This window comes from Scyliorhinus torazame, chromosome 2 (assembly GCF_047496885.1).
Source record: "Scyliorhinus torazame isolate Kashiwa2021f chromosome 2, sScyTor2.1, whole genome shotgun sequence".
Classification (NCBI taxonomy): domain Eukaryota; kingdom Metazoa; phylum Chordata; class Chondrichthyes; order Carcharhiniformes; family Scyliorhinidae; genus Scyliorhinus; species Scyliorhinus torazame.
The window spans coordinates 99,174,265-99,201,875 of NC_092708.1; the positions used below are offsets into that span (position 1 = coordinate 99,174,265).

General features: G+C 46.4%; 1 protein-coding gene across 8 annotated transcripts in view; it reads left to right on the forward strand.

Moving 5' to 3' along the window:
* Positions 1-27,611, forward strand: part of baz2ba (bromodomain adjacent to zinc finger domain, 2Ba) — a 603,362-nt gene that overhangs the window by 319,207 nt on the left and 256,544 nt on the right. For all 8 annotated transcript variants that reach the window (XM_072474620.1, XM_072474664.1, XM_072474673.1 and 5 more), the window contains 3 exons: positions 10,065-10,328; positions 13,922-14,317; positions 26,509-27,172. In XM_072474620.1, the coding sequence (XP_072330721.1) occupies positions 10,065-10,328; positions 13,922-14,317; positions 26,509-27,172 (1,324 nt within the window). The remainder of the gene's footprint in view (positions 1-10,064; positions 10,329-13,921; positions 14,318-26,508; positions 27,173-27,611) is intronic.

Consider the following 27,611-nt stretch of genomic DNA (forward strand, 5'->3'; position numbering starts at 1 on the left):
ACCTGCAGCCTCAAAGCAGGGCAAAGGTGGTACTATCAGTACCAAGAGTTTCTTCACATTGAGATTTTCCGAAGCTGGGAGTGGCAAATTATCCAACTTATCCCAGCTTTCTGTCCGCTGCTACATATGACTGAAGTCCTTTATGCTAGAGCCATGGGAGGTCATTGTGCACTCTTTGACTGGAGAGAAGCAGCCTGAGTGTGCATAAGCTTTTGCCAGGATTGCGGGAATCCCCCATGTTGCTGGGTGCCCTTGACTGCGTGCACAAGATTTTGAGGGTATTGCACCTAAATGAAGAGGGAGACTATAAAGGCCCCATTTTGTGAGCATTCAATTGGTATGCGACCATGCTCAGCTCAATATGCAGGTTCATGCCTGGTATTAGAACATAAGAAATTGGAGCAGGAATAGACCATTTAGCACTTCGAGCCAGCACTGCCATTCAACAAGATCATGGCAGATCTGATTGAGACCTTAACTCCACTTTCCTGCCTGCCCACATAATGCTTAACTCCCCTGTAGATTAAAAACCTGTCTAACTCAGCCTCGACTATATTCTATGATTCAGCTCCCATTGAGTGCTTGGCAAGAGAATTACCCCTCATTTCTGTTTTAAATGGGAGGCCCCTTATTTCTAAACTGTACCCTCTAGTTCTAGACTTCCCCAAAAAAGGGGACAAACTCTCAGCATCTACCGGATCAAACACCCTCAGAATTTTACTTGTTTCAAACAGATCACCTCTCATTCTTCTAACCTCCAATGGGTGCAGGCCCAACTTGCTCAGCCTTTCCTCATAAGCTAGCCCCTTCATCCCAGAAATTAGCCATGTGAACATTTCTGGATCTGCTTTTTTTAATTAAAAAATAAATAAATTTAGAGTACCCAATTATTTATTCCAATTAAGGGGCAATTTAGCATGGCCAATCCACCTATCCTGCACATCTTTGGGTTGTGGGGGTGAAACCCATGCAGACACAGGGAGAACGTGCAAACTCCACACGGATAGTGACCCAGGGCCGGGATTCAAACCCAGGTCCTCAGCGCCGTAGGCAGCAATGCTAACCACCGTGCCACCATGCTGCCCTCCCCATCATAATTAAGATGACCAAAACTGTACACTAGGTATGGTTGCACCAATGCCTGTACTGTTGCAGCAAGACCTCTCTACTTTTATGCTCCACCCTCCTTGCAATAAAGGCTAATATTCCATTTGCCTACTTAATTACTTGCTGTATCTGCATGGTCACTTTTTGTGATTCATTTACGAGAACATGTAGATGTCTCTGTACCATGGCATTTCTGCTATCCTGAAAATTACCCATTTACCCTGTTTCCTGTTGGTTCGCCAGTCCTCTATCCTTGCTGATGTATCACCCCGACACCGTAAGCTTTTACCTTATGTAGAGTAACCTTTGATGTGGCACCTTACCTGATCAAATGCCCTTTGAAAATCCAATACATCTACTTGTTCCATTTTACCCATCCTACTTGTCACATCCTCAAAGAATGCAATAATTTGTCAAACATGATTTTCCTTTCAAAAAACTATGTTGACATTACCTTGATGGTATTATGATTTTCTCAATGTCCTACCTCTTTAATAATAGATTTCAATAGTTTCCCAATGGCAGATGTTAGAGTAACTGGCCAATACTCTAGTTTAGTTTCTTCTTTTTAGAAGATGTGTTACGTTTATGGTCTTCCAATCCGCCTGGGTTCAGGGATGATTTACTTCCACACTGGCTCAATGGTCTCTTAGATGGTTGACAAGTTCAATGTGCAATCGCCAGACTCTGCCTCATGTGGGTAGGTTTCACTTAGCCTCTGCATGTTCCTGACAAAGTCTGTGTGTGGTGCCTTCAGAAATAAACCTTTTTGCATTATAAGTTGGTCATCCTGAGTTGAGAAGATATTTGACCTTTTCAGGGATGCTTTGAGGACATTCCTAAAGTTTTTTTAGTGTAAGCGCTTTGAGTTATTTAGAGCCTCGATGCTGGACATGTTGGCTTGGGTGAAGACCTGGCTGTTGCACCACCTTTCTAGGCACTGGATTTGGAGGATCTTTTGAAGACTCTGCTGGTGGTGCTTTGAGCTGTCTACATTGTGCCATGACCGCAGGCTTTAAGATCCTAGTTCTCCTCTTCTGAGAAATTCAGTGACTGAATGGCATGATTTCGGTTTTGAATTTAAAGCAGCATGCTACAGCCTAGTCCTGGTGGAGTTAATGAGATGAAGGGCCTGGATCCTGAACAATCTTAAAATTTACCCAAGGGCTGTTGGATGTTTTCTATTGCTTTGATTTTTTCTGACTGGAACGACGGAGGTTGAGGGGCAGCCTAATAGAAGTCTACAAAATTATGAGGGGCGTAGACGCAGTGAATAGTGAGAAGCTTTTTCTCAGGGTGGAAGAGTCAATTACTAGGGTACATAAGTTTAAGATGCGAGGGGCAAAGATTAGAGGAGACGTGCGAGGGAAATCATTTTACACAGAGTGTAGTGGGTGCCTGGAACTTGTTGTCGGAGGAAGTGGTGGAAGCAGGTATGATAGTAATGTTTAAGGGGCATTTGACAAATACTTGAAAAGGATGGGAACAGAGGGATACGGATTCCGGAAGTGTAGAAGATTTTAGGTTAGACAGGCAGCATGGTCAGTGCAGGTTTGGAGGTCTGAAGGGCTTGTTCCTTGGCTGTACTTTTCTTTGTTCTTCCGGTGGAACTCTTTGTAGTAGCTAATGAAATCATTGATCCCCTGTTCACTTCGGCACTCTGACTGATGGTGCATTATTCCCATTTGCCGCTTCAATGAACTGGGAGAAGGCATGGTATGGATAGTAAGCCTTAAATTCTGCCATTGCTCCCTGAACAATGGACTGTAGCAATGAAATCATGTTGGGTGGCAAAACAATTACCGTCACATTTTCAGACAAAGCACCAAAGCTGACAATGATCTGGGCAATTATCCAAGAGGATATAAATATCTTGAAGAAAATATTTTCCTGACTCAATTTGGCAGCTTTAAATCCAGGCGCCATCTCTTTCCTCTTTTGAAATGTATATTCTTTGTGGCATACGTTTTCAAAAAGCTCCATTGCATCAACATTTTAAAACTAATTTTGGTGAGTAGCCACCTTCTTCAATGACTCTTTTCAAACAGGCTGGGTATCCATCAGTCGCTTCTCTATCAGTAATAAGTGTTTTGCTGGACATTTGAATGTTGTGCAGATAGAAATGCCTGTTATAGAACATAGAACAATACAGCGCAGTACAGGCCCTTCGGCCCACGATGTTGCACCGAAACAAAAGCCATCTAACCTACACTGCCATTATCATCCATATGTTTATCCAATAAACTTTTAAATGCCCTCAATGTTGGCGAGTTCACTACTGTAGCAGGTAGGGCATTCCACGGCCTCACTACTCTTTGCGTAAAGAACCTACCTCTGACCTCTGTCCTCTATCTATTACCCCTCAGTTTAAAGTTATGTCCCCTCGTGCCAGCCATATCCATCCGCGGGAGAAGGCTCTCACTGTCCACCCTATCCAACCCCCTGATCATTTTGTATGCCTCTATTAAGTCTCCTCTTAACCTTCTTCTCTCCAACGAAAACAACCTCAAATCCATCAGCCTTTCCTCATAAGATCTTTCCTCCATACCAGGCAACATCCTGGTAAATCTCCTCTGCACCCGCTCCAAAGCCTCCACGTCCTTCCTATAATGCGGTGACCAGAACTGTACGCAATACTCCAAATGCGGCCGTACCAGAGTTCTGTACAGCTGCAACATGACCTCCCGACTCCGGAACTCAATCCCTCTACCAATAAAGGCCAACACTCCATAGGCCTTCTTCACAACCCTATCAACCTGGGTGGCAACTTACAGGGATCTATGTACATGGACACCTAGATCCCTCTGCCCATCCACACTTTCAAGAACTTTACCATTAGCCAAATATTCCGCATTCCTGTTATTCCTTCCAAAGTGAATCACCTCACACTTCTCTACATTAAACTCCATTTGCCACCTCTCAGCCCAGCTCTGCAGCTTATCTATATCCCTCTGTAACCTGCTACATCCTTCCACACTATCGACAACACCACCGACTTTAGTATCGTCTGCAAATTTACTCACCCACCCTTCTGCGCCTTCCTCTAGGTCATTGATAAAAATGACAAACAGCAACGGCCCCAGAACAGATCCTTGTGGTACTCCACTTGTGACTGTACTCCATTCTGAACATTTCCCATCAACCACCACCCTCTGTCTTCTTTCAGCTAGCCAATTTCTGATCCACATCTCTAAATCACCCTCAATCCCCAGCCTCCGTATTTTTTGCAATAGCCTACCGTGGGGAACCTTATCAAACGCTTTGCTGAAATCCATATACACCACATCAACTGCTCTACCCTCGTCTACCTGTTCAGTCACCTTCTCAAAGAACTCAATAAGGTTTGTGAGGCATGACCTACCCTTCACAAAGCCATGCTGACTATCCCTGATCATATTATTCCTATCTAGATGATTATAAATCTTGTCTCTTATAATCCCCTCCAAGACTTTACCCACTACAGACGTGAGGCTCACTGATCTATAGTTGCCGGGGTTGTCTCTGCTCCCCTTTTTGAACAAAGGGACCACATTTGCTGTCCTCCAGTCCTCTGGCACTATTCCTGTAGCCAATGATGACATAAAAATCAAAGCCAAAGGTCCAGCAATCTCTTCCCTGGCCTCCCAGAGAATCCTAGGATAAATCCCATCAGGTCCCGGGGACTTATCTATTTTCAGCCTGTCCAGAATTGCCAACACCTCTTCCCTACGTACCTCAATGCCATCTATTCTATTAGCCTGGGGCTCAGCATTCTCCTCCACAACATTATCTTTTTCCTGAGTGAATACTGACGAAAAATATTCATTTAGTATCTCGCCTATCTCTTCAGACTCCACACACAATTTCCCATTCCTGTCCTTGACTGGTCCTACTCTTTCCCTAGCCATTCGCTTATTCCTGACATACCTATAGAAAGCTTTTGGGTTTTCCTTGATCCTTCCTGCCAAATACTTCTCATGTCCCCTCCTTGCTCGTCTTAGCTCTCTCTTTAGATCCTTCCTCGCTACCTTGTAACTATCCATCGCCCCAACCGAAACTTCACACTTCATCTTCACATAGGCCTCCTTCCTCTTAACAAGAGATTCCACTTCCTTGGTAAACCACGGTTCCCTCGCTCGACGCCTTCCTCCCTGTCTGACCGGTACATACTTATCAAGAACACGCAGTAGCTGATCCTTGAACAAGCCCCACTTATCCAGTGTGCCCAACACTTGCAGCCTACTTCTCCACCTTATCCCCCCCAAGTCACGTCTAATGGCATCATAATTGCCCTTCCCCCAGCTATAACTCTTGCCCTGCGGTGTATACTTATCCCTTTCCATCATTAACGTAAACGTCACCGAATTGTGGTCACTGTCCCCAAAGTGCTCTCCTACCTCCAAATCCAACACCTGGCCTGGTTCATTACCCAAAACCAAATCCAACGTGGCCTCGCCTCTTGTTGGCCTGTCAACATATTGTTTCAGGAAACCCTCCTGCACACACTGTACAAAAAACGACCCATCTATTGTACTCGAACTATATCTTTTCCAGTCAATATTTGGAAAGTTAAAGTCTCCCATAATAACTACCCTGTTACTTTCGCTCATATCCAGAATCATCTTCGCCATCCTTTCCTCTACATCCCTAGAACTATTAGGAGGCCTATAAAAAACTCTGTTGAAGCGCCTGAACCATCCATGACTAGTATTGAAACTTCCTGATTGAAAACTCTTGCCCTGTTCATTCTGAAAGTCTTCATACAGGCTTTTGGCTTTTTCATGGGTGACCGTCAAGCTAAGAGAAACCTGGCACTTGGTTTGGTCTTCGACCCAGGCTGGCGGGAATCATTCTAAATTCTTCACTATGCTGTTACTAGTCCTACTCCTCCTTCCAGCATTTGTTTAATGGTGTGACACTTTGCACGCTTTGTTTGATTTTGTCAGCATTACTACGGATTGTTCTTACGTACAGTTGCAAATAGTGTACCTCTCTTCAAGCTGCGTCTCACCCAAAGTAAGCACTCCTGAAACTCCCAAATTGAAACCGGCTTGAGTCAAATAATTGTCCACATAGATGAGCAGCCCAGGCTTCAACTTTTTACTTGTAAACAAAACCTTTGGTTTCATTGCATATTCTTTCAGCAGAATTCTGCCTCTGTTTTTTTTTGTTTAAAATATCCAAGTTCTCTCAAATACAAATACCTTAGCAGTGGCAATGATTGGGTCACAGGACCCAATGTAACATGAATATTGAAAGGAGCAGATGTGTTGATGCGCAATGTGCGATGATGGGTGCAATATGAAGCCGTGACGAAGACACACTCACTCATGGGGCCTTCAGGCACCTCTGCGCTCCTGGCGTGGTCATCATGACTGTTTTTTGCCTTTGAAAACCAGTCGTGATTCATGGTGGCGTGATGTCACGCTGCCAGGGTGGGGGGGGCGATAAGCCATGGACAGCTGCTACAGTGTTAAGCCCACCAATTATATTAAAATTTATTTCAAACTTTGGAAAGCAGGTTCACACCCTCTTTGGGCTTGCACCTGATTGTGTCCCACAGGCGGAGGGGTGGGACAAATCCCATTTTTGTCCCCTCACGAGATTTAACTACATCACAGGAGTTGTGCCCTCAGCTAATGGGGCAGCTGGATCATGCCCAATATGAAAATGGAATTCGCACTGTAATTTGAGGAAAGTGACCTTGAAAAAGAAACAGCATTAAAGGAGGTGACTTAAAGTGTTGACTTACTGATGTCTGGTTTTGGATTGCATCGCCTTGGCATAGGTGGCAACAGCCTGGGCTGGGTGGCTGAAGGGCACCAATTTTGGGAGGATAAATGCTGTGTTACCCTCAGGGTAGCAATTGTGTACTCCAGAATCACAGCCACTCTCATACTGGAAAGGGTGAGCTCCAAGGTTTCCGCAAAACTCTGTGCCAAGACTCCTCCGTGCTCCATGATGGTGACAACAGACTTTCTGGCAAGCCTGTCTCTGCATCAAGTTTATCAGCCTCTTTCCAAATGCAATCCTCATTAGAATCCTCTGATGGGCTTGACACCGTAGCAGCCGTCCATGGCGTATCGTCCCCCACCCTAACAGCATGACAACACACCAACACGAATCACGACTGTTTTTCAAAGGCAAAAACCTTTCATGATGACCATGCCAGGGGCGCAGAGGTATCTATAAACCCCATGAGTATGTGTGTCAGCGTTTTTGGCCTCTGGGGAATCTGATTGCAGGCCACTCGTGCCTGGTGATTCACCAGGTGCAAATCCTGCCTCTAGGCTGCCCTCACGTATGCAGAGTGCCAACAGCTGAGCTGGTGACTGCAAGTGTGGGATCAGTGGCTTTACATGCCGGTATGGACAGGTGGCAGTTCTTTCTCTTTTCAGATACCCAAAGATGGGTTGCAGTGAGGGAAGGGATGGGGTAGCCATGGTGAAAGAAATGGTGTATTCTTCATCTGCAGTTTGTACATGAGAGGAGATTTTAGGATTGCAGGATTAAGCGGGATGTGAACAGGTCAATTAGATAGGAACATACCAAAACGTGTGATTTCAGCCTTTCCCGTGGTCTTGTGCTTAGTGGTGGCTTCTCCAATGATTGGCAGTACTGTCATCTCCATCATGGTGGGGACAGCCATCCCTGTCCTCCACCAGTTAACTCCTACTACCTGTGGTTGTGTGTTCTCTTGTTCAGAGGGAAGTGTGGCAGTGAGCGTGCGGCAGTACTTATGGGTGATGTCGGTGATGTGCCTGACATAGTTGAATAGCTGACAAGTGCAAACTGAGGGGTGTGGATGTGAGGCTTGCAGCAGCGTGTGAGAGGGTCAGGTGAGGATATTAATGCTTGATAGAGAATGTTGGTTAGTGAATGAAAGAAGATGGTGAATTGAGCAGTGTGTGAGGTTAATGATTCGTTTGTAAGGAGAATTGAATTCGAAGATGTGTTCACTGATTTTGACCAATTGTGAAGGTCATTAACCTTCTTCCTGCACTTCATTTAGGTCCTCGATGTTCGACTGCTTGCATTGACAGTGATGGCTATCTGCTCCCATTATCTGTCTGGAGCTCATCCTGACTCCTTTTGCTGGGTCCTCTGTCCTCCAGTCCATTTTCTGCACCAAGTCCTCCACTGCTGTGTCAGACCTTAAAGGGCTCTTTCCCTGTTTTGCCAATTTTACTCTTTCAGGTCAGAGTGTCTTTCCGAGCCACTTCCAGAACCTGCTCTAGCCAAATGCATCTCCCCTTACAGGTGCGGGTTAGTTTTAGGCAGTGCTATTCTTGCACAGGTTTGGCACTGTGTAAACTGCATGCTGCTCACATTTAAATTAGCAGGCAGCTTGGGCAGCACGGTACCATAGGGGTTAGCATGATGGCTTCACAGCCCCAGGGTCCCAGGTTTGATTCCTGGCTTGGTTCACTGCCTGTGAGGAGTTTGCACGTTCTCCCCGTGTCTGTGTGGATTTCCTCTGGGTGCTCCTGTTTCCTCCCACAAGTCCCGAAAGGCGTGCTATTAGGTAATTTGGACATTCTGAATTCTCCCTCTGCGTACCTGAACAGGCGCTGGAATGTGGCGACTAGTGGCTTTTCACAGTAACACAGCTGTGTTAATGTAAGCCTACTTGTGACAATAAAGATCATTATTATTAAAAGTTTGCACATGAACTCCCGGGAGTCGTGATGCTCCTTTTTTGGACTTTTTCAGTGTTTGCCAGTCTTTTGAAATCTGCACCATCTGCATATTTTTATGATAAAAGTAAATTCCTGTGGATGCTAAACCTGAAACAAAAGCAGAAAATACTCGACAATCACAGCAGATCTGACAGCATCTATGGAGAGAAAAGGGAGCTAACGTTTCGAGTCTGGTTGACTCTTTGTCAAAGCTTGATTTTCTTTCTAGTTTTATAATTTTCAGATAGTTCAGATAGAACTTTGACAAAAACAACTCATATTGGTGACATCCCAGAGATAACAGCACAGTTTAAATCATTGTTTAATTTTGAAACCAACAGTGACAACTGTGAGTGACGGTTTTTGTTTTCCGTTGTAATGATTTCTGGGTCTTGTTCCATGGAAAAATGGAGCGATATTTAATAAGAAACTCACTGAATATTAAACATGTTTCATTTTGGTTATGTTGGCCAGTAAGTGACATTATGGATTGGATTAGATTTGTTTATTGTCACGTGTACAGCGGTACAGTGAAAAGTATTGTTTTGCAAGCAGCTAAGACAGATCATTCCGTACATGAAAGGAAAATACATAATAGGGCAAACATAAAATGCACAATGTAAATACATAGACACTGGTATTGGTTGAAACATGCAGGAGTGTAGTACTGCTCGGTAGTAAAGATGTGTGAAGAGATCAGATCAGTCCATAAGAGGGTCTTCTAGGAGACTGGTAACAGCGGGGAAGATTTCGGTTTTGAATCTGTTAGTGCGTGTTCTCAGACTTTTGTATCTCCTGCCTGATGGAAGAAGCTGGAAGAGTGAATAACCTGGGTGGGGAGGGGTCTTTGATTACTTTATTATTGTCATAAGTAGGCTTACATTAACATGGCAGTGAACTTACTACGATGTTGATGTTAATTGTTAAGAATAGGTCAGTCTGCATTTCCTGCTGCTGCCCCTCATCTTCATGAGCTTTAGAAATCTCGAGCTATTTTTTGCCACAAAGTGGAATAGTTTTGCATCCTTAGTCACTGCTACAATGTATGTGTTCATATGGAACTGATACTCCCCTGGCAGGAGTGATCATTTGAAAAATACCTCTGATGAAGCAAAAATGATGATGCTTCGAATTCCGGAGCGGATTGTGTCCACCGTACATGTTCAGCTGCAAATGTGCCATGGTATGTGACTGGCGGAAAGACAAAAAGCAGGGGGTAATTTTATACTTTAAACAAACATCAAGTACTTGGATTTCTGAAGCCTTGTACAATTTGTCTAATTGCAAAATTTTTAACAGAAACCCAGAAAGAAAGCAATTGAAAGCTCCAGCAATAGTGAAAGTGAATCCGGCACGTCATCAGATTCTTCCAGCGAGGGTTTGAGCAGCAGTGATTCTGACGACTTTGATGACGACGACGACGACGACGATGATGACGACGACGATGATGACGACGATGATGACGATGAGGATGATGATGATGATCATAGTATTGGTGAAGAAGATAGTGAGGAGGGTGATTCAGATTCTGAAACTGAAGCTCCACATGCAAAGAAGACAAAGGTAAAATTAAAGACTCAATAAATTGGTGTTTCCTTAAATAGGTGCATGATATTTTATTTTAATATTTATTATTTAGTTAACTTTGTACTTGGATATGTTGTTAGCATTTTTGTTCATATGTTCTGTAAAATTCATTTTGCCTTTCACCAGCTTGGGTTTACATGTGCATTGACTTTCGTTCCTCCACCCCTCCCCTCCAACAGTGGCTGCCTTTCAAAAGGCAATCAGTGCATTTCATGAATTATTTGCCTAAGCTTGCTAATGTTCTCTTTGATATATTATGCCCAATTGATTTTAACAATTTTTAAAGAAAATTATTTTGTTGTAGTTTTCTGTTAACTTTTTGCTATTTTGTTTTGTTGGGTTCAGTTTTAAACAAAAATGGATACACATGACAACATGTTTAAAGTTTGTAAAGATCATTTGAAGTAGCTGTATATCATTCGACAGGTAAATCATGAATTGGATAAAGGACTTCTAGGTATTAGTCAAACAATTTGTTTATACATTGTAGCAAGGGTACTGTTGTGTAATTAGTAGTTTATAAAAGCTTGACGTTGCATTTTAATACAGCTTTTGAAAGTCAAGAGTAACAGATGCAAATATGTAGACGCATACATTTCTGATGTTCAAATCATGCAGCATAAATATGATCTACCTGACACTTGGGCAGCAGTGGTTATCATGGCTGCCTCACCGTCTCAGGTTCAATCCCGGCTCTGGATCACAGTCCTTGTGGCGTTTGCACATTCTCCCCCAGTTTGCATGGGTTTCGCCCCCACAACCCAAAGATGTGCTGGGTCGGTGGATTGGCCACACTAAATTGCCCCTTAATCGGAACAGATGAATTGGGTACTATAAATTACATTTTAAATTTCTTTTAAAAATAATCTACCTGCCACTTTGTACCTATTGTCATTTCTGCCTGAAGGCTTCTGAAATGCATATTAATCTATGCACACACCAGTCTTAATGTAAAATCCTGGCCTGTCAAATAAGGACAAAAATACTTTATTTGTTTACCTGGATTATCAAAACTTGTGATTCAAAGGTAGATTGATATCAATGTATGATATAATAGCACAGGGTAAATGTTTGACCCTTGTGCCCAAGTATGCATGGATTTAGAATTTTGTTTTCCTTCTGATGAGACGTAGCTGCTCAAAAGGATTCCGACTACTACCGTGGATCTTGATCAACTATGCAGAATTCAGATTATTACAGGGGAAGGGATATTTTATTACAACATTTTTTCTTTATGTTATGAATATTGACCTGGAGGGTGTGTTGTTGAAATTTGCAGATAGAATCATAGAAAGGTGCAGCACATGAGGCCATTCAGCCCAGTCTGCCGATGCCAGCTTTGAACCTGTCCAATTTGTCTAATTTTCCTGCTATTCACCCATAGATCTTTCTTTTTCAAATATTTATCCAACTTTTGGAAGTTACGATTGAATGGAAGTTTTCAAACATTGCAGTCCGGATCATAACAACTGATGTCCCTCATATTGTTTATGGATCTTTTGCCAATTGCCTTAAATTGTATCCTCTGTTACTATCTTTTCCGCCACTGGAAACAGTTTCTCTTTGTTTACTCTATCCAAACCCTTCATGGTTTGCAACAACTCTTTATCAAATCTCTTCTTCACCTTCTTTGCTCTAAAGAGGCTGCACAGTGGTTAGCACTGTCGCTTCACAGCGCCAGGGTTCCAGGTTCGATTCCCGGCTTGGGTCTCTGTCTGTGCGAAGTCTGTACAGTCTCCCTGTGTCTGCGAGGGTTTCCTCCGGGTGCTCCAGTTTCTTCCCACAAGTGCCGAAAGGCGTGCTTGTTAGGTAAATTGGACATCCTGAATTCTCCCTCCGTGTACCTGAACAGGCGCCGGAGTGTGGCGAGTAGGGGATTTTCACAGTAACTTTATTGCAATGTTAATGTAAGCCTACTTTTGACATTAATAAGGATTACTATTAAGAAAACAATCGCAATTTCTCCAGTCTCTCCATAGAAACTGTTGTCATTCATGCCTAATACTATTCCGTTAAATCTCTTCCATGCCATTCCCTAGGCCTTGACATCTTTCCTGAAGTGTGGTGACTCATAATTTCCACAATACTCCAACTGGGGTCTAACCAGATGACAAAAAAACAAATAGAATGTACACCTCAGATAATTGACCAAAGGACCAGAGAGAAGGGCGATTAGAATATTTTTATGCAATATGATCAGGAATGGATTGCCTGACAGAATGGTGTAAACAGATTCAATAGTAACTTTCAAAAGGAAATTGAATAAATACTTGAAAGGGAAAGATTTGCAGGACTATAGGCAAAGAGCAGGGTGGTGGGACTAATCTCTTTCAAAGAGATGATGACCTTCTGTGTTACATCATTTCGTGCATAGAAATATTGAAAAATGTGGGTAATAGGCTAAAAAGTGCCTGTAACAGCCTCCCTGAACAGGCGCCGGAATGTGGCGACTTGGGGCTTTTCACAGTAACTTCATTGAAGCCTACTTGTGACAATAAGCGATTTTCATTTCATTTCATTTCAATATCAGTTGGTGCGTGATGGTACATTTTGGTTAAAAAAACGAATGCTCATAATTATACTCTAAATTGAAGTAACATCACTGATTTAAGGATAAAGGTTCTTGGGACATTATAGATGGTGCTTCAAGTTAATAAGTTTGTAAAGGAAAAGTTAATGGCATTCTAGGTTTTGCCACAAGAGGTATCGATGTATAAGCCAAGGAATGATGGGACTATATCAGACCATAATGAGCGTATTTAGCGCTGAATTAGGCTGCACAATATCAAATGACTAGAGAAAGGATATTGAGGCCTTAGAGCGGGTACAGTGCAAATTCAATAGGATATTCCCTGGTCTCACCAACACGCATATTCACATATAAGTGAGTATATTCTTGCTCTCCTTCTGGCCCAGTTTTGCTCTTTCAGCTATTCAGTATTTTGTTCATGTTGTCCTACTTTTTTTTCACTGTATAATGAAATATCTATTACACTTATTTATAACAAAGACTCTGGTGGTTTAGTTCCTTGCAAGAATTATTAACTCTCTTAACTAACTGAACCATGTAAAACAGATTTAATTCTCTTCGCTAATCTGAGGAATGTTAATGGGAGCACCATAATCTGCATTCACATCTTAGTTAGGAAATCGTAAACCTGCCATGAATTTTACTTATGTACCTCTTGAGAGTTAATTCTTAATATGTGAACCCAAGCAATTCAATTGTGCAGCGCATCACAACCAAACCAAATTGTTTTCTCTCCTCAGCTTCCAGTTGCATGATTTTCCTAGAAATTAACTAGATAAAGGCAGGAACAAGAACCCCATTTCATCTTTTCCTTGGACCTTCATCTCTTTCTATACCATTGGCTCCAACACAAGTGCTGATCCAATTATTTATTTTCTGTATGGAAATATCCTAATTTTCTAAAACATTTTAAAGATAATGTTTTTAAAAGTTAATCGTAGCATTGCCAAGCATAATATAAAAAGCTGAAGAAAGGACCTAACCTATAATTCTTTAAAAGTCCTGCAGTCTTATCTATGAATTTAAATTTTATTTGCAGAGTTTGATGCACATTGCGAAGGAGCCAAAAGAAAGAAGCCAGACTCTTCGTGACCTTAAGCATTCACATGACAAAAGAATGAACCAGCATCTACATCTTGCCACAGAATCTCAAACTTCACATTCATTCCAATCCCAGCAAAAACTGCCTCCGGTTTTGTCACAACTTTCCCTCATTTTCCAGACCTCTCACACAAATGATGAGTCTGGTAAAAAACATCAGAGTGTCATTCAGTCCACAGGACTAACAGTTGGGATGAAACCTGTGCCTTTGATCCATCAGGGAAGGAAAGAATCTTCTCCAAAACGAATTGGTGCTTTGCCTGAACTTCTAAAGGCAGGGAATATATCTGCTTATGAAGAACTGGGGTCACCACATGATCTTCGTTTGAAGCAGGCAAGTTAACTTCAGCTATCATAGTTTGAGTGCATAAAACTGAGTACCAAAATACTCAATCAGACCACCACCGACTTTAAAAGGAGTAGGATGAAAATGTGATGACTTGAGATATAGTTGATCAGGCCATGCAAAGCTTGAATTTTCAAAGCTTGTGATTGTAAATTCAGTGCTTGTTTTAGGTTTTCCTTTTCATTTTGAGTTTTTTTAAGTGTTGTGTCACTAGTAACTAATAATTTTCACTTACCATAAAGTAAAACCTTCAGACCCATTTTCGAAAGAGTTTAAACCATTACGCCAGAACTAATCGACATAGTTATGTTAGTACTTCCGGTGGCGGCCATGGTGTGAGCGATTGCACATTTGGCAGCTCCTGCTCGAGGCTGTTTTTTTCGGACCTTTTCCCCGTTCAGAGGGTGGATGTGTGGCTGAAAAAGGTGTAGGGCTCGCCAGAGGGAAGTCTGACTCCACTGGTGGATGGTTCACGGACAAGAAGTGGGTCGAGAAAAAGGGAGCAGCTGGAACAGGAGACAATCATGCACCACAGCTTAAGATAGCGGAGGGTGCAGTACCTGCGCTGCCTACCTAATGGTCATGGTGTGGAGATGCCGGCGTTGGACTGAGGTGAGCACAGTAAGAAGTCTTACAACACCAGGTTAAAGTCCAACAGGTTTGTTTCAAATCACTAGGTTTTGGAGCACTGCTCCTTCCTCAGGTGAATGAAGAGGTAGGTTCCAGAAACATATATATAGACAAAGTCAAAGATACAAGACAATGCTTTGAATGCGAGCATTTTCAGGTAAATAAGTCTTTACAGATCTAGAGAAAGGCGTAATCCCAGGTTAAAGAGGTGTGAATTGTCTCAAGCCAGGACAGTTGGTAGGATTTCGCAAGCCCAGGCCAGGTGGTGGGGGATGAATGTAATGCGACATGAATCCAAGGTCCCGGTTGAGGCCGTACTCATGTGTGCGGAACTTGGCTATAAGTTTCTGCTCGGCGATTTTGCGTTGTCGCGCGTCCTGAAGGCCGCCTTGGAGAACGCTTACCCGGAGACCAGAGGCTGAATGCCCTTGACTGCTGAAGTGTTCCCCGACTGGAAGGGAACATTTCTGCCTGGCGACTGTCGCGCGATGTCCGTTCATCCGTTGTCGCAGCGCCTGCATGATTTCACCAATGTACCACGTTTCGGGACACAATTCACACCTCTTTAACCTGTGGTTACCCCTACCTCTTGATCTGTAAAGACTTAATTACCTGCAAATGCTCGCATTCAAAGCATTGTCTTGCACCTTTGACTTAGTCTATATATGTGTTTCTGGAACATGCCTCTTCATTCACCTGAGGAAGGAGCAGTGCTCCGAAAGCTAGTGATTTGAAACAAACCTGTTGGACTTTAACCTGTGTTGTAAGACTTCTTACTGTACCCAATGGCCGATCGACCAACTGGTGGACTTCTAAATGAGAAGTTCAGCCAGCAGAAGAGAGAGCTCAATAAGGACCTAGCCAAGGCTGTAGACTTGTTGAAGTTGGGAATCGACCAAGTGGAACAGAGGCTGGTGTCCCAGGCCCAGGCCATCCGGAAAGTGGAGGAGGTGGTGGGAGTGCACAAGGAGCAGTTGGCTTTGTTGACGGCCGAGGTGGGAATAACCCGAGATACCCGACTAGGGGCTTTCACAGTAACTTCATTGCAGTGTTAATGTAAGCCTACTTGTGACAAAGATTATTATTATGTGTCAAGGTGATGAGGGGGTGAGTGCACCTTTTATATTATTGGAGTTTTTTGTTTCTCTTTTGTTTTCTTATTGTTGCACTGTTGGTTGCGAGATGAGTGAGTCGGGAAGAGGGGATTCAGTGGGAGGTAGGAGGCTGTGGTGCCTTGGGCGGGGTCTGCCACGCTAGTTAACGGGAGCACCGTGGGGGGTGAACAGGTGGTTAGCATAGCAGAGGGGGATGGGGTTGTTGTTTTGTTTAGGACAAGGGAGGGGGGGTGGGGGGCTGCTGACCAAGGTGCTGTAGGATTATATGGGCGGACATCAGGGGCTGGGCCTGGAGGGTCACGTGGCATGGGCGGGGGGCTGGCCTAAGAAGGAGTATGGCTGATCAGTGCCGGGGGGGAGGGGTGGGGGGAATGCCCTCCAACCAGGCTGGTCACATGGAACGTGAGGGGGCTGAATGGGCCAGTCAAACGGTGGTATGTTTTCGTGCATCTGAGGAGTTTGAAGGTGGATGTGACCTTTTTGCAAACGATACATCTGAAGATTGGGGACCAGACAAGGTTAAGGAAAAGGTGGGTAGGGCAAGTTTTCCATTCGGGGTTGGATATGAAGACGCATGAGGCGGCGGTGCTAGTCAATAAGTGTGTGGCTTTTGAGGTGAGGAATATTGTAGAAGATTCGGCGGTGGGGGAGGGGGGGGGGTGCGGGGAAAGGTTTGTGATGGTAAGTGGGAAATTGGAGGGGATGCCAGTGATCCTAGTTGATGTTTATGTCTCAAATTGGGACGATGTGGAGTTTGAGCCGAGGATTGGGGAAGATCCTGGACTCGCACCAGCTGATTATGGGGGGGGGAGGGACCTTTAACATGGTCATTGATCCGGGGATGGACCGGTCGAATTCAAGATCGGGGAGAGTGTCGGTGGTGGCGAAGGAGCTGAAGGGGTTTATGGAGCGCATGGGGTGGGGACCCATGGAGATTTGGGAGGCCAACGGCAAAGGGGTTTTCATACTTTTCCCATGTCCATAAGGTCACGCGCATTGCATTTTTTGTCGCGGGTAAGAGGTTGCTGGTGGAGGTGGTGGACTCGGGATATTCGGTGATCGTGGTCTTGGATCACGCGCTATATTGGGTGGACCTGCGAGTGAATCGGTGGGGGGGGGGGGGGGGGGGGGGGGCGGCAGGGGGGCTCATCACCCACCATGGAGGTTGGACGTGGGGCTGCGAGCGGAGGAGGAGGTGTGTGAGCGGGCGAGGGTACGTGGAAGTAAACCACACAGGTGAGGTCTCGCCCGCCACGCTATGGGAAACACTCAAGGCAGTGGTCAGGAGGGGAGGAGTTTATATCAATTCGGGTTCACAGGGGGAAGGTTGGAGAACGGGATTATGTGGGTTGACAGAAGGTACACGGCGGCCCCGGAGGCGTGATTGTTGAAGGAGAGGCAGAAGGACTTCCGGGTGCGGCGATGACCAGCTAAGTCGCACGTTTCGGCAGCTCCCGGTGGAACGGACTTTTGGGCTCTTAATAGGAGCCCCAACGGCAATTTAAACGGCCAAAAACACTGTGCGGTAAACTAGAAGGGAATCCCCCCCCGGACACGCATGGATAAAGGAGAGGATAGCAGCCGGATTGCGGAGGATCCTCTGGAGCAACGGCAAGGAAGGCAAGCTCAAAGCAAGATGGCGTCGGAAGGTGGCCGTTTGTTATGGGGCCCAGACCAACAAGAGTTCCTGCGGCGCTGTGTGGAAGAGCTGAAAAAGGAATTGAAGAAGGAGTTGTTGGCCCCGATATTACAGGCGATTGAAGGGCTAAAAGAGGGGCAGAAGACCCAAGAGCAGGAGCTTCGGGTCGTGAAGGCAAAGGCTGCTGAAAACGAAGATGAAATACAAGGCCTGGTGGTGAAGACAGAGACGCACGAGGCGCAGCACAAAAGATGTGTGGAAAGGCTGGAAGTACTGGAGAATAATTCGAGGAGGAAGAATTCCCGAAGGCGTAGAAGGGGCGGACGTCGGGGCATATGTGAGCACGATGCTTCACTCGCTAATGGGATCGGAGGCCCCGACGGGCCCTTTGGAGGTGGAGGGAGCTTATCGAGTTATGGCGCGAAGACCAAGGGCAGGAGAAATACCTCGAGCCATAGTGGTGAGGTTTCACCGCTATAATGACAGAGAGATGGTCCTAAGATGGGCGAAGAAAACTCGGAGCTGCAGGTGGGAGAACGCGGTGATCCGCGTTTACCAGGATTGGAGTGCGGAGGTGGCGAGAAGGAGGGCAAGTTTTAATCGGGCTAAGGCGGTGCTTCACAAAAAGAAGATCCAGTTTGGAATGTTACAACCGGCGAGATTGTGGGTCACACACCAAGGGAAGCACCATTACTTTGAGACGGCAGAAGAGGCGTGGACGTTCATTGTGGACGAGAAGCTGGAATAGTCTGGCGAGAGAAAACTTTTGGAACAAATTATGTGGGGCGAGGAAAAAAAGGGGGGGGGATGATTTTTCAGTTTGTTAATCTTGCGATATTGTAACTTTTCTCTCTTCCCCATGTTGTTGGGGGGGGGAGGAGTGTGAGGAACTGTGGGCGCCGGTCATTAGGGGCGGGGCCGAGTGGGAAACGCGGGCTTTGTTCCCGCGCTATGGTAATTATGGCGGGAACAGGAACGCAGGAAAGAGGGGGCCTCGCACAGTGGGGGCCGAGGACAAGGGGGGAAGCCGAGGTCAGCCAGAGTTCGCTGACTTCTGGGAGCAACATGGGGGGTACAACTACGCTAGGAATGGATCTAGGGGAGGGGGGGATAACTGGGTTGCTGCTGCTAAGGAGAAGGGGGAGCTGTTATGGGATGGGGTGGTCGAGGCGGGAGGGCACCGTCGGGGGGATACACGGGTACGTGGGAACCGGGTGAGGAGCTGGGTTAAAAAAGGGGATGGCTAGTCGACAGGGGGGTGGGGGGGTAAAGAGCCCCCCAACCCGGCTGATCACTTGGAACGTGAGAGGGCTGCACGGGCCGATTAAAAGGGCACGGGTACTCGCACAGCTAAAGAAACTTAAGGCAGATGTGGTTATGTTGCAGGAGACACATCTGAAACTGATAGACCAGGTCAGACTGCATAAAGGATGGGTGGGGCAGGTGTTTCATTCGGGTTTGGATGCGAAGAACAGGGGGGTGGCTATCTTGGTGGGGAAACGGGTACTGTTTGAGGCAAAGACCATAGTGGCGGATAGTGGGGGTAGATATGTGATGGTGAGTGGCAGATTGCAAGGGGAGGCGGTGGTTCTGGTGAATGTATATGCCCCAAACTGGGATGATGCAAATTTTATGAGGCGTATGTTGGGACGTATCCCGGACCTGGAGGCGGGAAAGTTGGTAATGGGGGAGATTTCAATACGGTGCTTGATCCAGGGCTGGACCGATCGAGGTCCAGGACCGGGAGGAGGCCGGCAGCGGCCAGGGTGCTCAAGGACTTCATGGAGCAGATGGGAGGGGTAGACCCCTGGAGATTTAGTAGGCCTAGGAGTAAGGAGTTCTCATTTTTCTCCCATGTCCACAAAGTATATTCACGGAGAGACTTTTTTGTCTTGGGAAGGGCACTGATTCCGAAGGTGACAGGGACGGAATATACGGCCATAGCTATTTCAGACCACGCTCCACATTGGGTAGACCTGGAGGTAGGAGAGGAAAAAGAACAGCACCCACTCTGGAGAATGGATATGGGCTTATTGGTGGATGAGGGGGTATGTTTAAGGGTGAGTGGGTGCATCGAAAGGTACTTGGAGCTTAATGACAAAGGAGAGGTTCAGGTGGGAGTGGTCTGGGAGGCGTTGAAGGCGGTGGTTAGAGGGGAACTGATATCCATAAGGGCACATAAAGGGAAACAAGAGGGTAAAGAAAGGGAGCGATTGCTGAAAGAGCTTTTGAGGGTGGACAGGCAATATGCGGAGGCACCGGAGGAGGGACTGTACAGGGAAAGACAAAGGCTACATGTGGAGTTTGACCTGCTGACCACGGGTAAGGCGGAGGCACGGTGGAGGAGGGCACAGGGTGTACAGTATGAGTATGGAGAGAAGGTGAGTCGGCTACTGGCCCACCAATTGAGGAAGAGGGGAGCAGCGAGGGAGATAGGTGGGGTGAGAGATGAGGAGGGAGAGATGGAACGGGGAGTGGAGAGAGTGAACGGGGTGTTCAAGGCAGTTTATGAGGTTATATAAGGCTCAGCCCCCGGAAGGGAAGGAGGGAATGATGTGTTTCTTGGATCACCTGGAATTCCCTAAGGTGGATGAGCAGGAGAGGGCGGGACTGGGAGCACAGATTGAGATGGAGGAGGTGGTAAAAGGGATTGGGAGCATGCAGGCGGGGAAGGCCCCGGGACCGGATGGATTCCCGGTGGAATTTTATAGGAAGTATATGGACTTACTGGCCCCGCTTCTGACGAGAACCTTTAATGAGGCTAGGGAAATGGGGCAGCTGCCCCCGACTATGTCGGAGGCAACGATATCGCTCCTTTTGAAGGATAAAAAGACCCACTGCAGTGTGGGTCCTACAGGCCCATTTCCCTTTTAAATGTAGATGCTAAGCTCTTGGCCAAGGTGATGGCGACGAGGATAGAGGACTGTGTCCCCAGGGTGGTCCACGAGGATCAAACTGGGTTCGTTAAGGGGAGACAGCTGAACACGAACATACGGAGGTTGCTAGGGGTAATGATGATGCCCCCACCAGAGGGGGAGGCGGAGATAGTGGTGGCGATGGACGCCAAGAAAGCATTCGACAGAGTAGAGTGGGATTATCTGTGGGAGGTGCTGAGGAGATTTGGTTTTGGAGAAGGGTATATCGGATGGGTACAGCTGCTGTATAGGGTCCCGGTGGCGAGCGTGGTCACGAACAGACAGAGGTCTGATTACTTCCGTCTTCACAGAGGGACGAGGCAGGGGTGTCCCCTGTCTCTGTTACTGTTTGCATTGGCGATTGAGCCCCTGGCCATAGCACTGAGGGGCTCCAGGAAGTGGAAGGGAGTGCTCAGGGGAAGAGAAGAACACCAGGTATCCTTGATTTATTGCTGTATGTTGCGGACCCAGTGGAGGGGATGCCTGAGATAATGCAGACACTCAGGGAGTTTGGGGAATTCCCGGGGTACAAATTGAATATGGGTAAGAGTGAGCTGTTTGTGGTGCATCCGGGGGAGCAGAGCAGGGGAATAGATGACTTACCGCTGAGGAAGGTGACAAGAGATTTCCGGTACTTAGGGATTCAGATAGCCAGGAGTTGGGGAACCTTACATAGGCTTAATTTAACAAGATTGGTGGAACAGACGGAGGAGGATTTTAAGAGATGGGACATGGTGCCCCTGTCACTGGTGGGTAGGGTGTAGGCGGTTAAAATGGTAGTCCTCCCGAGATTCCTCTTTGTATTTCAGTGCCTTCCGGTGATGGTCACGAAGGCTTTTTTCAAGAGAATTGAGAAAAGTGTCATGAGTTTTGTGTGGGCCCGGAAGACCCCGAGAGTGAGGAGGGGGCTCTTGCAGCGTAGCAGGGATAGGGGGGGGCTGGCACTACCGAGCATAAGTGAATACTACTGGGCCGCCAATATCTCAATGGTGTGTAAGTGGATGGGAGAAGGGGAGGGAGCGGCGTGGAAGAGATTGGAGATGGCGTCCTGCAAGGGAACCAGCCTACAAGCAATGGTGACGGCGCCGTTTCCGTTCTCCCCGAAGAAATACACCACAAGTCCAGTGGTGGTGGCAACACTAAAAATTTGGGGGCAGTGGAGACGGCATAGGGGAAGGACGGGAGCCTCGGTGCGGTCCCCGATAAGAAATAACCATAGGTTTGTCCCGGGGAGAATGGATGGGGGTTTTGGAGCATGGCAAAGAGCTGGGGTTGTGCAACTGAGAGATCTGTTCGTAGACTGGACGTTTGCGAGTCTGGGAGCACTGACGGAAAAATATGGATTGCCCCAAGGGAATGCATTTCGGTACATGCAACTGAGGGCTTTTGCGAGGCAACAGGTGAGGGAATTCCCGCAGCTCCCGACGCAGGAGGTTCAGGATAGAGTGATCTCAGGGACATGGGTGGGGGATGGTAGGGTGTCGGATATATACAGGGAAATGAGGGATGAGGGGGAGATCATGGTGGATGAGCTGAAGGGGAAATGGGAAGAAGAGCTGGGGGAAGAGATTGAGGAGGGGCTGTGGGCTGATGCCCTACGTAGGGTAAACTCGTCGTCCTCGTGCGCCAAGCTAAGCCTGATACAATTCAAGGTTTTACACAGGGCGCATATGACCGGAGCACGGCTCAGTAAATCTTTCGGGGTAGAGGATAGGTGTGGGAGATGCTCGAGAAGCCCAGCAAACCACATCCACATGTTTTGGTCATGTCCGGCACTACAGGGGTTCTGGGTGGGGGTGGCAAAGGTGCTTTCGGAGGTGGTGGGGGTCCGGGTCGAGCCAAGCTGGGGGTTGGCTATATTCGGGGTTGCAGAAGAGCCGGGAGTGCAGGAGGCGAAAGAGGCTGATGTCTTGGCCTTTGCGTCCCTAGTAGCCCGGCGAAGGATATTGCTTATGTGGAAGGAAGCCAAACACCTGGGCGTGGAGACCTGGATAAATGATATGGCAGGGTTTATAAAACTAGAACGGATAAAGTTTGCACTGAGGGGTTCGGCTCAAGGGTTCACCAGGCGGTGGCAACCGTTCATTGACTACCTCGCAGAACGATAAAGGAAATGGGAAGGTAACAGCAGCAACCCAGGGGGGAGGAGGAGGGGGAGGGGGGAGAGGAGGGGGGGGGGGGGGGGGGTGCCTGGGCGGGTCCTCAGGGGTGTGTTTTTTTTGTATAAATATTTGTATTAGGCTATGTATATTGGATTGTTTGATTTTATTTTTGAAGAGTTATTATTTTTGATAGGGCAGTTGCCATTTAGTTTATATATTATTTATTTATTTGTTTAAAAACGGCCACTGTTATTTATACTGTTTTACTGTTGTAAAAAGGAAAACCTTTGTATTGTTTTGTTTGGCCAAAAAATTTGAATAAAATATCTTTTTTTTTAAAAGAAGGAGAGGCAGAAGAGCCAGATGGAATTTGGGCTGGTGTCCACAAGGCAGGCAGAGGGGCAGTTGCGGAGGGCCAGAGGGGCAGTGGATGAGTACGGGGAGAAGGCTAGCAGGATGCTGGCCCACCAGCTCAGGAAGCAAGAGGCAGTGAGGAAGATTGGTAGGGTGAAGGGCGGCAAGGGGGGAGTGGAATTGGACCTGGTGGGGTTGAATGGGGTTTGAGGATTCTTTCGGAGGGTTTATGAGTCATAGCCCCCAGCTGTGGGGGGAGGAAATGCGTACTTTTTGGATGGGCTGGAATTCCCCAGGGTGGAGGAGGGGCTGGGCACTCCCATTGGAATGTTGGAGGTGCTGGAGGGTATGGGGGCAATGCAGGCAGGGAAGGCCCCAGGCCTGGACGGCTTACCAGAAAAATTTTATAAAAGGTTTTCGGGAGACCTGGGGTCCCTGCTGGTGAAGGCATTTAATGAGGTGAGGGAGAAGGGTGAGTTCCGCCCTACTTTGTCGCAGGCCTCAATATCTCTGATTCTGAAGAAAGATAAGGACCCAGAGCAGTGTGGATCCTACCGCCCAATATCACTGTTGAATGTGGATGCCAAGTTGTTGGCTAAGATTCTGGCCTCGAGGATCGAGGTGATAGTGGGGGGAACCGGACGGGATTCATAAAAGGGAGGCACATGTCGGCCAACATCAGGCGCCTGTTAAATGTCATAATGAATGTGGAGGTGGCGGTAGCGATGGACATGGAGAAAGCCGTTGATCAGGTAGAGTGTGAGTATTTCTGGGAGGTATTGGGGCGGTTTGAGTTTTGATAGAGGTTTGTGGATTGGATCCCATTTCTGTACCGGGTGCCGGTGGTGAGTGTAAGACCGAATCGGGTGAGTTTGGGTACTTTAGGTTTCACCAGGGGACAAGGCAGGGATGCCCACTCTCCCCATTGCTTTTCGCCTTGGCGATAGAGTCACTGGCGCTTTGAGCGTCCAGGGATTGTGTTTGTGTGTGTGGGGGGGGGGGGGTTTAAGGTAGTGTGGGCGGGTTTTAGGTATCAGCATCCAGGTGGCACGGGGGTGGGAGCAATTACGCAAGTTGAATCTGGTTCGGTTGATGGAGCAAATGAAGGGTGAATTTAAAAGGTGGAATGTGCTCCCGTTGTCATTGGCAGAGCGGATGCAGTCCATGAAGATGTCTGTGCTCCCAAGGTTTTTGTTTGTATTACAGAAACTCCCGATTTTCAAGAAGGTTAACTCGTAGATATCAGGATTTCTGTTGGCAGGGAAGGCCCCTCGGGTAAAGAAGGCGATGTTGGAGCTGGGGGGGCTGGTTAGCCTTGCCAAATTTAATGAATTATGATTGGGCGGCAAATATAGCCATGGCAAGGTAGTGGGGGAGGTGTCGGTATGGGAGCGGATGAAAGCACCCTTGTGTAAGGGCACTAGCTTGGGAGCACTGTTAACGGCACCTCTGCCATTCTCGCCGGCCAGGTAAGAGGGGGCCCTGAGGGTGTGGAGACAGCACTTGAGGCTTGAACGTGCCTCGGTTTGGGCTTCGATCGGTGGGATTCACCGGTTTTCTCTGGGGGGACTGGATGGGAGGTTTCGGGGTTGACTGCGGGCGGGAATCGAGCAGTTTGTGGATTTATTTGTGGGGGCAGCTTATCGAGCTTGGAAGGACTGGCAGAGGAGTATGAGTTGCCCAGCGGAAATGGGTTCCGATACTTACAGGTGTGGAACTACATGAGAAAACAAGTGCTGTCCTGTCCTGATCTGCCGTCCCCGGGGTTGCAGGACAAGATGCTGTCGAGAACAGAGGTTGGAGAGGCATGATGTCAGCGATATATAAGGAATTGATGGACTGGGAGGGTGCCCCGATAGGAATAGTTAAGCGAAAGTGGGAGGAGCTGGGGGGGTGAGCTGGAGGTTAGGCTATGGGAGGAAGCTTTGAGGAAGGTGAATGGGTCCTCTTTGTGTGCCAGGCTGAGCCTCATTCAATTTAAGGTAGTCCACAGGGCACATTAGACGGTGGCTAGAATGGGTAGGTTATTTGAGGGGGTGGAGGATAGGTGTGGGCAGTGTGCAGGGGGGCGCTTGAATCATGTTCACATGTTTTGGGCCTGCTGAAGTTGGAGGGAAGTTGGCGGGGGTTCGCTGATATGATGTTGGAGGTTCTGAGGTTGAAGGTGGTTTCGAGTCTGGAATTGGCAGTGTTTGGAGTGTCGGAAAATCCGGGAGTCCTGGGGGTGAGAGAGGACGACGTTCTGGCCTTTTACTTCTCTGGTAGCCTGGAGATGGATCCTGTTGGGGTGGAGGGACTCTGAGCCTCTGAAACCGAGGGTATGGGTGAGCGACCTTGCGGATTTCCTCAGGTTCGAGAATATACAATTTGCCTTAAGGGGGTCAATGGAAGGGTTCGCCCGGAGATGGAAACCCTTTATTGACTTCTTCCAGGACAGTTAAGTCAGCAGGGAGGGGGGAGAGGGTTTAGGGTTAACAAGAAAAAGTGGAGGCAGCGAAGGTAGGGAGGGTGAACTGTGGTTGTTGGTTACTCATTGAGTTATGCTGTGATCTCCTGTTTGTTATCTTTTTGACCTTGGTTGTGGTTGTGTTTGATTATTTATAACTGTCTTAATAAAAATATTTTAAAAAAACATAATTTTGTTAGTTATTTAAATATTTTTTTTAAAATTCTTTAACGCAAGCAGCCAACTCTGTCTTCCTCCCTCCCACACGGTCTGGCGGGCCTGTTAAAGATCATCTTTATGATTCAGACATACTGATAACCATTCTTGTAGCATTTAGATAAATTTGCACTGTCTGATATTTTCTTTAATACATATTGTCTGTACCTGGTGATTTGCATTATCAGGCTGTGACCAGCAATTTGACTTTTGAAGATATGTGTAAATATATTATTTTAGTAGCAATGAACATTAATCTTTTAACCCACTATTGAGTTGTATAGTTTAGACTCCTGCCTTGGCTTTACATCTGTTTTCGAAATCTGACCTTAATGCAACTCCAGTCTTTATAAAATGTACAGCTATGCTTCTACACAGGATCCTAGTGAAAATTTGTTTGGGCTAATTTTACAAATATTTAACTATAGGTCCTTCTGGAGTGTCAAGGCCTTGCCTGCAGGACCTATAGAGCAATCACACCTGTGAACTCCAGTGTGTGGGTTCATTGTCGGCAATGTTCTCCACCAGTAGTGTGCTTTCATAAAAGTAGCATTATAGTTTCTATTTTGAAATTATTACAAATACACCAGATAATGTTAAAGTGAAGTGAAACCAGAAAGAGAATACTCGCTAAAATGACAAGCAAATAAAATTCAACATTGTTGTCATAAATGTTTGTATATTGTTTTTGGCTTGCATTGTTTTTATTCTGTTGAATATGTTACTCCTGCTTGTCAATTCACTATTCCATTCTATTTGCAGGAACTATTCAAGCAGTCATTTCCAGCACAATTGAAGAAACAGCAAGAACAGTACAAGGCCCAGAAGAAGGCAGCAGCAGGTGGTAACAAGAGTTTCCAGACCCCATTGTCTAGTCCAAAATCTGCTGCTAGTTCACCAGCACACCAGAAGCTGCCTCCGATTGATGGTAACCAGTCTCACCCCTTGATAATAAGTGCACTTGTAGCACAGCAGCAACCTAATGGCGTAATTCAGAGTGTCATTCAGGAAGCCCCTTTGGCACTTACGACCAAATCTAGAATCCAAATTAAGAATACTGACAAAGTAGTTACAAACTCTGGTCTCACTACATCTATTTCACCACTTCTCCTGGGTTCTAATTTGAAGAATCATTCCAGCAATCATGTGACACCAGTTCGACATTCTACCTCTCCTGTATTATCCCAGAGTTCACCAAAAGACAAATCAATGAGCGTTAAGATCTCTGCACCTGTCCAGCAGCAACATCAGCACCATTCTACCCACTCTTTGGCTGATCATTTTAGAGGGGATGACTCTGATGTTCCAAGTAGCAAAGATTCTGATGAGTCCAATGAAGAGGAAGATGACGATGAAGATGATGATGATGACGATGATGATGATGATGACGACGACGATGATGAGGAAGATTCGGATAGTCAATCAGGTTGGATTTTATATGAATTCATTTTATTCTTATTGGATTTTGAATGAAGGTTTTCTATAAGATGTAGAGGTTGAAGTTCACGTTAGGCAGTAGAGCAAAACACATGGTAACAAATCCTGTTTTGCACTTTGTCATATCTTCCTTTCTATTGAAATTAGTGGAAGGAAAATCAGGTGGCATATAAAAGAATTTGCTGATTTGTACTCTCGTGTTCCATACTATTGTCCAAGACAACCTTTGCTTAAAGTTTTCCCACATGCAAATTATGTTCTATTTGTAACAGCACATATATCAATTTTGTTTCTTCAGGGGCAATTTAACACAGCCAATCCACCTACCCTGCACATCTTTTTGGTTGTGGGGGTGAGACCCATGCAGACACAGGAAGAATGTGCAATCTCCATACTGACAGTGACCCGGGATCAAACTCGGGTCCTCA